Genomic DNA, 11,076 nt, shown 5'->3' on the forward strand with positions numbered 1-11,076 from the left:
TTTCAAAGTAAATTCTGATATTCTAATTTAAGATGCAATAGTATACTGATGGAAGGACATACAGAGCACAATGAGCCACCAGACAGAGACGGATGAGACAGAGGACAGGAGTCACTGATATTTTTACAGTGAAGTTTTTCTCCTCCCATTAATTTATTTGCCTCCCCGTTGGCTGACAGTTATTGTTTCTCTCCCTGCGTCATTGCGTATGTATTTTTCTATCCCTGCCCTGACATCTATTCCTCATCAGTTGTGTGACCCTGGCCTGTCCTCATCACTTGTCTGTCCAGAAACAAGCACTGCCTGTTGTTCTAAGAGATGATTGATCTTCTGCTGCCTCGCTTGCTGGCTTCACACCAGTGACATCAACTCCATCCACAACTCTTTACTCTCTCACAGTTTGTTTTGGTACCCACACACACACACACACACACACACACACACACACACACCTTTGGCTACCCCTCTCTTTTATCAGTTAGCCCCCCCTCTGGAGTTAGTATTTTATTATCTTTTTCATGACTCTTTTCCACCACAGTGCTAAGCCTTCAGCTGGCCTCCTTACAGGGATATTTCAGCAGAACGAACCCTTCCATGCCCCTCTACTATAAAAATTCCGTACCCCAATAGCATTCAGCAAATTCAGAAAGTGCTGGACAGGCCTTTTGGAGTCTTTCACATTCAATTTGAATAGTGCTGTTTGCATTGCTGTGCTTTGTTTTCTTAAGAGGCAAGGCCTGCCTCCTCCCTCCTTGTGCTTTGACACACCCAGACATGTTCATACATCAGAATACGGCAGAATTGGAAAAAAGTCCTCCTCTTTGACAGTATTTGTTTTTCAATAGTTTTAAAGTGTCTGGGTTTTGTTGTGCTGAGGGCCTATTTGCAAGTGTTTCATCATTGTCATTTTAGTTGAAGTTATAATGATACCAGGACTCTGAGTGTCTTAAGGATGCTTCAGCCCCCCAAATACTGTAAGGTAGAGCGTGACAATAACAGCTCTGTGTCTTGGTCCGTCATAAACTGACAACCAGTGAGAACACTCACAATGACAGAGAGACTGTAAGAGTTATTTTAATCATAACTTTGCTGGGCTGATCTTGATTAAAAGGTCTTGCTACAAGAACACTGCTCCCCCACCCCACCCCATCCCACACACACTTAGCAAATAGCCCTCTTTTAGAATTATGCTGTAAACTGCGAATTTGTCACTGTGTGTGTCAGAGCAGGGATACACAATCACACTTTAATAACCACATGTGCATGCCTATATACTACAACGCCACAGACACCACGGTTACATTTAGCTGGCTTACAATTGTTAGCAGAAATAGTCGAATACGTCAGCTTATTTGTGCCGGGCAGTAACTGACTAAGCATCTCATTTGCATTACATTGGGCATCAATATTGTGCAGATGTAAATGATGCATTAAGTTTGTGCTGCTGCACCTAAAAAGGAATATTTCCAATCAGCATTCGCTGTAGGGGAAAATCTATTAACATATGCAAAACTAAATTTTGCATGTTTTCTCAATTTAAATCCAGGTTCCTACACACCACCTTCAGCAAATAAAGACACTTGGAAACTGTGTTTACCGTGAAAGCAAAAATCACACCAGGAAAGCTACTGGAGATCAACATTTGCCCAAAGCCTTACATAAAACATAAACTCTACTGAGAGTGCTTCAAATAATACATATTACGATCTGAAATGACTGAAGTAAAAACGGGCAGTTCTCAAGTAGTGGTAAAAGGTTAAAAAAAAAACCAACTAATTATTGTGGATGATCTTACAATGATCTGGTCTGGGCCGTGTGAGACTTTCAATTATTTGAACTGTAAGTGATGCTTATTCTCCTGTGTCTGTGATTTTGGATCATCGTCAGATATGGATGCCCACAATGGGATATATATATATATATATATATATATATATATATATATATATATATATATATATATATAGAGAGAGAGAGAGAGAGAGAGAGAGAGAGAGAGAGAGAAAAACCAAAAAGCGAGCAAAAGCCATAATTGAGCCTTGCTGTATACACTTGCTTTGGAAACAATACCTCCATCTGTGCACCTGGAGGATCTGATAGAGTAACATTCCCCGATCACATGCCACCAACCAGTCTGAGACCTGCCTGCAACCTGCTCAACTAGTTTACGCCGAGAGGAAATTCCAGCAATTTCATCTTGCAGAAGAACCACTAAGGTTAAATAGTCCGGTTACATCTGGCTATAGATAATAATATGACGTTAATGAAATCCCAAGTTAGCTAGCTACCCTATCTCCCATCCCAGGTTGTTTTGAGAACAGACTAACCAGCATCATCATCATCATCATCAAGCTCGAATGTGGATTTTCCTTTAATATTCATGAATTTAACAAGGCAAACCCAACAAACATTCCCAAGTGAATTAACGCTGAGTCTGAAAGTCCATATAAAAGCCAAAAGCCAACTATAGAAACATTATCATAACAATATAAAACTTCGCCTGCTTAGATAAGCAGTTTCGCTTGTGTACGCTACCTCTCTCTCAGCAAAGCCGAAAAAACGTCAACGTCCGAGCTTTTCGGCGGCCTGGCGTTGTCATCCACAACTTCTGGAGGGTTCCCGGGACCCGCGGAAGAGGCTCGATATCCCCCTCCCCCCCTCCAAAAAAGTGGAGTAACTATTAGAGAAACGTTAAAGTTGAACACCGTCCCGACTCTGGAGAACCTGTTGCTGACAGCTCGGTGTGTCACGCCAACAACATGGCTGACATGGAGCGCTGGAAGGCTGTTAACGTCTGGCCGTCCGCTGAGTGGGAGGAGGGAGCGGAGGAGAAAAGTTGAACAGATGGGGAAGCAGGACAATTGATGGGAAGGCCGATGGGGGAAAGATACATGGCACAGCAACACAATAACTACAGTCGTTTATTTTCAGATAAAAAAATCCCGTTTAGTCACCGACACCGCGGTCAGATGGTGTCATGTGGCGCGACATGGGGACGTGTAGTCGTGTTCCTAATCTCTCCTGCTTTGGGCTGACATTTTAGCACAGGTAATCAGCAGAGCTACTTGTGAAATATGGATTTATTCCTTATTAATACGCCTACTTTGCAGAGCATGTGGTAGCAACTAAGACGGTCTAACTGACAAAATAGTTTAATATGCATGCAGGTATGTCAGCATGTGTGCAAATGTTTTAATTCATGCAGTGCAGTCTGAAAATATAAGCACTGGTAAAAGTTGACTATTTTCAACCTGGTCTGGTAAACCAATACTTTAGTACTACATATCCCATGATGCATAGCGGCTGCATTACGGCCCATCTTGCGACATTTTAAGTCATTTTTTTCCCGGCGTGACGTACTACGGTGTGCTCCGAGTTTACGGACGTGCGAGCCGAACACTCTGTAAATGTGAAATACCAAAACAATGTTTACCAAAAAGCCCAGGAGAAATTTTCGGCAGAGGAAGGCGAGCTCCAGTGACGAGGAGAACCAGCAGAAGAACAGCGGAGATGGGGAAGGGCATGAGAAAACAGCAGCGGTTGTAAATAAGGCGTCCAAGTTGGCCCAGGGCCGCGGCATCTCATGCAGCTCCAAGCGGGAAGCGACGCCTCCAAAACCGGACAACAGTGATGAAGAGGACGGGGAGACGTTGGACGTGACAGGGAAAAGAGAAGAGAAGAAGAAAGATAAAGATGAAGGGAATAAGAACGCAAATACCATCCTCAGTTTCTCTGACGATAAAGAAGGTAACACCACCTAAGCTTAAGTCAATATTAACAGGCTGACCCCCGATCAAACGTTAGGAAGAAACCTGACTTGACCTGTCAGAAATTAAGATTTGTAGCATATCATTGAGCTTCATAAACATAATGTTAAATATACTGTTTTAGGATTGTTTCTGTTACACCGGTTGTAAGTACTCTCTGCACACTGGCCCCCAGCGGCCCCCGAATCTGCCAGCTTCACTGCATATCAGTTATTTACAATGCATTATAGCAGTTTTGTTGGAGAATATGTCTCACTCCATTACTTTAGAAACTAGAACAATCAAATTTCAACCTGTTCAAATTTGTTTAGTGTTTCACGTCCTTGGAAGTGTTCACTTGTAATCATAATGAAGTCCCCATGTTAAGTCTTGCATGTAGTGAACTTCATAGGTACTTGGAGGCAATGGGGTGTATGACACCTGCACAAAGGTGCTCAAGTTTGTGCTTAAGGCTTCTTTTGTACTCTCTGTCTTAGCTGAGGAACCAACCTTTAAACTTAGGAAGTCCTCTGATAAAGCTGTGCTGTTCCAAGCGAGAAAGAAGGAAGCTTCAGCTGCCAAGAAAACTCTCAGTGCAGGTTGGTATCTAAATTGATCAACAAGATGTCACATTATGTACACACACTAAATAATACTGGGGGGGGGGCACAATGCCCACATCCACACGAAGACAGCCAGGTTTGTAATAACTAATGCATGTACACACTAAATTGCAAATATATTTGTATAAAACTGAATCAAAATTACTATAATAGAACAGTCTTTCAGTAATGTATATTGCATTAGTTGTTTGTGTATATAGCGGTTTCATATGTCGTATCAGCTACTAAACTGACAAATTCTGATAAAAATCTAAATCTTTGCAGTATAGATGGATTTATATTTATTTATACATTTAAATGTTCAGGTAAAGCATTAACAATAGATTGTCCTTGTGCAAATAAAACGTTCATGGTAAATGTTCATGGAACAAAAGGAACTTCTTGTGTTGTTACAATAAATTAAGAATTTCCATTTTACTTCATTTAGCACCCACTAGTGTGATAACGTCGGTCAAAACCTTTATAATTTGTTATATTGTCACGTCTCCCTTTCCTCTCTGCTGTCCTCAGCTAGTGGTGATGTTCCACATTCTGGAACCTCTAGCCAGGATTATGGCAATCAGGCTTTGCCACATGCTCCACCACATGATAATAGCGATGGTGATGACGATGATGACGTCAGCAGTAATAATGATGATGACAGTGATGGAAGTAGTGTCAGGTCTTTCTCCGCCAGCTCAGCCTCAGACTCCAGCCGCTCTGCTGCTAAACCGGGTATGTGTGTTTGTGGATACAAACTGCAGGTGAAAACCTTTGGGACAGAGAGAGTGGGTGCATTTGGGTGTTTGAAACTCATTGATGTATTCGAAAGAATGAATGTGTATTAATAGGATAATTGTACAAAACATTTACCATTGTACATGTGTTTATCTGGGCGCATTTCCTGGCTTTTATAGATCTGTCGGTTTGTCGTTCTAGTAATCATCCCTAACTCTGAAGCGATTAAAGCAGCCAGGAGGCAGCGTCGTGCCACTCGGACTCAGAAGGAGTTCATTCCCTTGGGTAAAGGTGGACTCAGCCCCTCTGGAAGCAGCCCAGATCACTACAGTAGGAGCAATGAAGATGACAGACTTGATGATAATGATGATGATGATGAGCTAGATGATCATGAGAGAGTAATCGAGTTTGCTCCACGATTAAAGAGCATCAGAGAGAGGATTGCAGACAAGCTTGGTAAGGAAGGAGGGGAGAAAGTGGATGGTTTAATGCATGAAAATATCATTTTCCATCCATCATTTTATTAGGCTGATACTGACTTTGAAGAGCAGTATTAGTATTGTGTGATATCTAGCTCAACATGGAATTATCGTTTTCTTAATTGCTTTTTCTGTTTGCATGTGAATTATTAGCAACAGCATTAAACTAAAATGATCAAAAGATGTGCTTCCTTTCTCCTTCCTTGAGAAAACATGAAGTGTACTTTTTTGGATATTTTGTGTAATCTAGGAGGAAGTGATGGGAGTCTTTCATGGACTGATGGGGAGGAGCAGGAACTCTGGGAGGAGACCCAAATTGAGAAGGGAGTTAAGAGGCGGCCAGGAGGACAGGTAGGTCCAGCCGGTCCATTAAAAAGCGTAATGCCCTGTTTTTTTTGTTTTTTTTTTTTTTTCCCTTTTTACTCTTTGTGTATTATTGTTTCCTTGCTTTCCTTTCTCTTAATAGTGTAATTTGTTATCTGTGTTGCTCTTCTGTCCCAATTAGTGTAGAGCTGGGTGTTTTAATTTTGGCTGAAATAGTCTCACTTTTTGAAGACTTAAGCCTTCCAGCAGTGTAGCTGCTCCCTTCTACTGTATACTGCATTGTTGAAATATTTAACCCTCTTTTTTTTTCTTTCTTCTTCGCCTCAGAGCCCATCTGGCAGTGAATGCAGCAGCTACAGCATCAGCAGCAGTAGCAGCAGGCGAGATAGACAAAGGCCGAAGAAGAAGTCAGCAGGGGTCAGGATCCCAAAGACTCTCCCTCACGTCAGTGTTTCAGTAGTCAAGAAGCGGATCATGGGAAAGTAAGCTTTTTTTTTTTTTTTATACATCTTCCTAAATGTCAAACCATATCAATGTGTAATTAAAAAAAAAAAAATCAAATGGACTTTCATGCTGTTATTATGTAATATATTTTTCAGTCTCCTTTTTTTTAATACTCCCTCTTTACACTTATACACCTTCCAATTTTTTTTCTCTTGAGACTTGACTCTCTGAAGGAGGTGCACAGAGCACGACAGGCAGAGCTGAGGAGGATGGAGGGGGATGTTGAAAGTGCTAAAACCTCAGTGGAAACGCTGGAGGAAACTTCCTCAGAGAGGCAGCTGAAGTTTTACCGAGCCATGACCCTGTATGTCCACAACCTGGTGGAGTGTCTGCAGGAGAAGGTGCAACATCAGTGAAGATAGCTCTGCTATTAATGATCAACAATAATCAGATAATCGGCCTTTAAGAAGATGCAAACTTGAAACAAAACGATTTCCCATTATATTTTGCATTATTAATATATTATGATATGTTTTACAAGAACAACAGCCTGTAGGGACTTAAGCAGCTTCCACTAGGAAGATAAATATTGAAAAGTTTCTGACTGACCGTAATTTTGTTGACTGTAGGTTGTTGAGATCAACTCCTTGGAACTGGAGCTTCACACTCTGCTGTCTGACCACATGGAGGCACTAGAGGTTCAAAGACGACACAAGATTAAGGAGCAGGCCGACTACCTGCAGCAGCTGAGCTGTGAGTGTAATCTGTGTGCTAGTGTCTACATGCGTGTTTGTCATTCCCCTACATAAGCCAGGTATCTATACATTTCTTGTCATTTTGGGCCTTGGTAAGAGACCGAACTTCTTACTTGAAAGAAACTGACAAAATTGAAGTTCGGACGTCCAAAATAAAATAATAATTCCTGACTAGTTACATCGACATTTGAGGACTTTAGTCAATAGTGTCTGTGATTACATGATGTCAGTGAACCATTAGAAACTCTCTGTTATATAATGAAAATTCAAGTCATAGAATTTTACTTTCAGGTTCATAGTGTTTTCTAAGCATCTGTGGCAGTGAAAAGTGAAATATTCAAGTGTCATGTTCATGTCCCTGTTTAAAAAAAATCCTTAGATGGCTCGGATGAACGTAGTGAATGCTTGGGCAACGGAAACGAGAATCAAGGGTGAGTGCAATGTTTTTAAGAAAAAATCCTTTTTCACAAGGAAAAAGCTTTTAAAACATCCATAACATCCAGTACAAATATTCTAATCTGCACTATGTATAAGATCTGTAAAATTGGTTGTCCATTCCTGTCCTGGAGAAATATTTATTATTTGTCCTGTGCATTCCAGTGAGGCTGACGTTGCTACTGAAGCTGAGGAAGACTCCCAGGATATTCCCGAAGACACACAGCTTTCAGCAGAAGAAGAAGAGCAGGTGCAGAAGAAGATGGGTAAGGAAGAATGGAATCTGTTCAACCAAAAGCTATGTTTCCATCTGTACTACTGCATGATACCTATGCATACATGTTTTAGTCTTACTCAATCTTTTCTTTCCTTTCCTTTTTATGTGTAATTGTTTGTAGTGTCCACTGTACAGACTCATGTATTCCCACTCTGTTCCTTCTCTAGCTGATATCCTGTCGAGGTCCCAGGCAGTGTTTTCGGACGTTCAGCACGACTTCTGCGACGTTAAAAAGATTCTGTCTCGCTTTGAGGAATGGAGAGCGTCTTACTCTGACTCTTACCACAGTGCCTACATCTCCCTGTGTCTGCCTAAGTTGTTGAACCCCATTATAAGACACCAGTTACTGGCATGGAATCCACTAAAGGTACTTTAGTGGGTGCTTTGGGTTTGGAAACGCCGATACAGAGGCTTGGTTATACTGTATGTGCACAACATATAACATTATATGTATCTAAAGTATTTTGTGTGTGTCTGTGTCTTTCTCAGGATGCCAGTGGTGACTTTGAGAACCTCCCATGGTTCACAGCCCTCGAGACCTTTTGTCACGGACACGGTCATGAGGAGCTGGACCACACAGACAGACAAACACTATCTAATGTCATAGAAAAGACTGTCCTGTCTAAAATAACAAGTAACTCACCCGCTTACTAATAACTCTATAATATTAGTAATTAGTAATAACTAATAACCTGTAAACTTTCCTCGACCACATACGTGTCATTTAAACTTCTGCCTGTCTTTATGGGTCTGTCCCCTTAGCCTATGTGGAGTTGCTGTGGGATCCCATTTCCCGCTGTCAGTCGGTCTGTCTGTCCAATGTTTGCCACAGACTGAATGAGGACTATTCCATCTTTAAAGGCGAACAGAGTAAACAAGTCAAGGTGAAGCAAATGCAACAGAGAAATCATCCTTAAGCAATAAGCCGCAGGTTTTAGAAGATTAAGAAGTGACATGAAAAGCTTTAACTGACACAATATGTGTAATTTATACAATTGTGTACATGTGAAATGCAGTGTGTTTGAACATATGTACTGACAATGTGTGGTGAATGTTCCATTCAGGCATTGATAGACGCTGTGCTCAGGCGACTGAGAAGCTGTGTAGATGAAGATGTCTTCATTCCTCTGTACCCTAAGAAGTTGGTTTCTTTTCTTATCTCTCATTTAAGCAATATTTGAATTAATAGTTACATGTTATTTAATTTCCTGTGGATGAGAAAGCAGGTGTTTCTTCATCCTCAGTGCCATTCTTATAGGACACAACAAGGCCACACTCTTATACCTCTGCGCCATTTGTTTCATTGCTCAGCAGACATCATAGACTTTGTTCAGTCGTAAAATCATTGATCCGTGACCAGTTTTCATGTATGTTTAAAATATCAGGTCAATAATAATGGTGTAAAATCACTATGATCTTCTGTAGTTCTGTATTAATCTATAACCTGTGCTGTTTACCTTTTTTATCCAGGTACCTAGAAGACAGGTCATCTCCTCAAAGTCGCTTCAGGGACCAGCAGTTCTGGATGGCCATAAAAGTACTACTCTTCATCAAATGTTTAGTGAAAAACACTTACGTATATTACATTGCCTCCATATGCCTGTTGAAGGAGTTAAATGCTTGTTTTGTGATTAGCTACTAGGCAACATGGGGAAATGGGATTTGCTTCTTCCTGAGTCGGGATTGAAGGAACTGATGTTGGACAAACTGCTGAACCGCTACCTGATGATAACCCTGTACAGTCAGACTCAATCCAGCGATACCGTTCGTGCCTGCAACAAGGTATTTTGATTAGCACTTTTCAGTCTGACATGTGTGACTGTGCCCTGCTCTCACTGTTTGGCAGTAATCTGTCAGTTTCTGCCTCACTCTCGGTGGTCTTTTGTCTTCCTTAACCTCACGTTACTCTCTCTGTCTCTCTTTCTTTCCAGATAGCAGATAGTTTGCCGCCGTCTTGGTTTAATGGTAAATTGCCTCAGCTCCAGAATTTCACAAACTATCTAGTTGACAAAATTCACGCAATCTGCAAACAACAACCTCCCGAAGATCCAAAGACTAGGTAATAAAAACAATTCACTTGCATAAAAAAGAAAAGAGGCTTTTGGAATGAAATGAAACGTTTTATCTCATCATGTCAGTGTCTGTCATTTTTAGAAATTCAGTTTTATGTTTTGCATAAATTACATAAGTAATTAAAAAAATAATAAACTTACCTTATTCAAATTATCTATAAAGGGTTGCCATGCTAAATAAATCTCTTGTATTTCCTAGCTGTTGATTGGTGGGATCTTTTCCAAAATGAACAGATTCAGTGCTGATAACAGCCCAAAGGAAAAGACCTCAGATTTTAGTTCAGCAGTTAATACTTGGGCAGCTCTGAAACGTGCTAAAGAGGCTGATTTACTTAAGGGAACAGCTTCTTGTTTTGTGGGACACACGCAGTCTATCTGGCAATTAAATTCACTCTTAACAGAAAAGTAAAATCAAAGAAATACATTTTTTAAAATATCTGTTTAAATAAATATAGTTTTTGTTAGTGGCAAAACATGATTCTAATCCAAACTATTATGTCCCTGTCTACTGCAGGTCTGCTGTGATCGAAGTGCTTCAGATTCTGAGTAAGATAAGGAGCCATCACTCTATCATGACTATAGGAGAGAAATATCACTATGAAGATGTCATCTACTCTCACCAGCTGCTGAACCAAGACACAGAATGAAATGAAAATGTTGAACAATGGAAGGTGGATCAAATGACACATCGTACATCTGGAGACGACCACGTGGGCTCTGCATTGGGACAGATTGTACCGTTGGATTTCTGAACCAGAAAATGCCAAAAGTCGTGAGGGCAATAAGTAATTTTGTTGAATCTTACCACTGTAAACATTGAAGTGTTTGTGAGGTGAAGCCCACATCAACTTGTGCTACAAATTACACCAGATTGTTACGAAAGTTTAACGAAGGACATTACTGGGTAAACTGACTTCCCTCCCCACAGTACTAAATGAGTATTTTGCAATCTTGTTTTGTACATGAGATAAATGTATTTTTAATTAATAAATATTTGATTTTTGCTAAAATATTATGGTTTATTTAGAATCTACACCGTCATGTTCATTTACACCACTGTTGATTACGTTGCATCAGGTGTGATCAGCCAATTGCCGGTGGGCAGAGGAAGCAGGACAGGGTCCTTGATGACTGGCATTGAGAAGCCCTGATTCACACACAAGTTAAGAGCTAATACCCATACCCATGTTTAAGTGTTTGAAGA

The 11,076-nt window shown here is 40.6% G+C and overlaps 2 protein-coding genes across 3 annotated transcripts in view; one reads left to right on the forward strand and one right to left on the reverse strand.

Annotated features, from left to right (window-relative positions):
- itsn2b (intersectin 2b) overlaps positions 1 to 2,761 on the reverse strand; it is a 30,053-nt gene extending 27,292 nt beyond the window's left edge. The window contains exon 1 of one of the 2 annotated variants that reach the window (XM_067488622.1): positions 2,536 to 2,761. The gene's annotated coding sequence lies outside the window, so the exon portion shown is untranslated. The remainder of the gene's footprint in view (positions 1 to 2,535) is intronic. The other variant, XM_067488613.1, reaches the window with a different exon arrangement.
- Positions 2,762 to 2,978: 217 nt separating this feature from the next.
- Positions 2,979 to 10,882, forward strand: gcfc2 (GC-rich sequence DNA-binding factor 2). Its single transcript, XM_067488635.1, has 18 exons — positions 2,979 to 3,747; positions 4,244 to 4,345; positions 4,880 to 5,083; positions 5,288 to 5,542; positions 5,816 to 5,916; positions 6,217 to 6,371; positions 6,551 to 6,734; positions 6,963 to 7,086; positions 7,468 to 7,519; positions 7,689 to 7,789; positions 7,968 to 8,167; positions 8,290 to 8,434; positions 8,563 to 8,684; positions 8,865 to 8,941; positions 9,271 to 9,337; positions 9,436 to 9,582; positions 9,732 to 9,859; positions 10,387 to 10,882. The coding sequence occupies exons 1-18, from the start codon at positions 3,426 to 3,428 to the stop codon at positions 10,517 to 10,519; spliced, it is 2,619 nt and encodes an 872-aa protein (XP_067344736.1). The 5' UTR covers positions 2,979 to 3,425; the 3' UTR covers positions 10,520 to 10,882.
- Positions 10,883 to 11,076: the final 194 nt, after the last annotated feature.

The sequence above is a fragment of the Channa argus genome, chromosome 2 (assembly GCF_033026475.1).
Source record: "Channa argus isolate prfri chromosome 2, Channa argus male v1.0, whole genome shotgun sequence".
Classification (NCBI taxonomy): Eukaryota; Metazoa; Chordata; class Actinopteri; order Anabantiformes; family Channidae; genus Channa; species Channa argus.

Bases quoted from the DNA above. Each gene is read 5' to 3' on its own strand.
- gcfc2 (XM_067488635.1), top strand. From the start codon at position 3,426: ATGTTTACCAAAAAGCCCAGGAGAAATTTTCGGCAGAGGAAGGCGAGC. The intron at 3,748-4,243 runs GTAACACCACCT...TCTCTGTCTTAG, and splicing joins TTTCTCTGACGATAAAGAAG to CTGAGGAACCAACCTTTAAA. The intron at 9,860-10,386 runs GTAATAAAAACA...TGTCTACTGCAG, and splicing joins CCCGAAGATCCAAAGACTAG to GTCTGCTGTGATCGAAGTGC.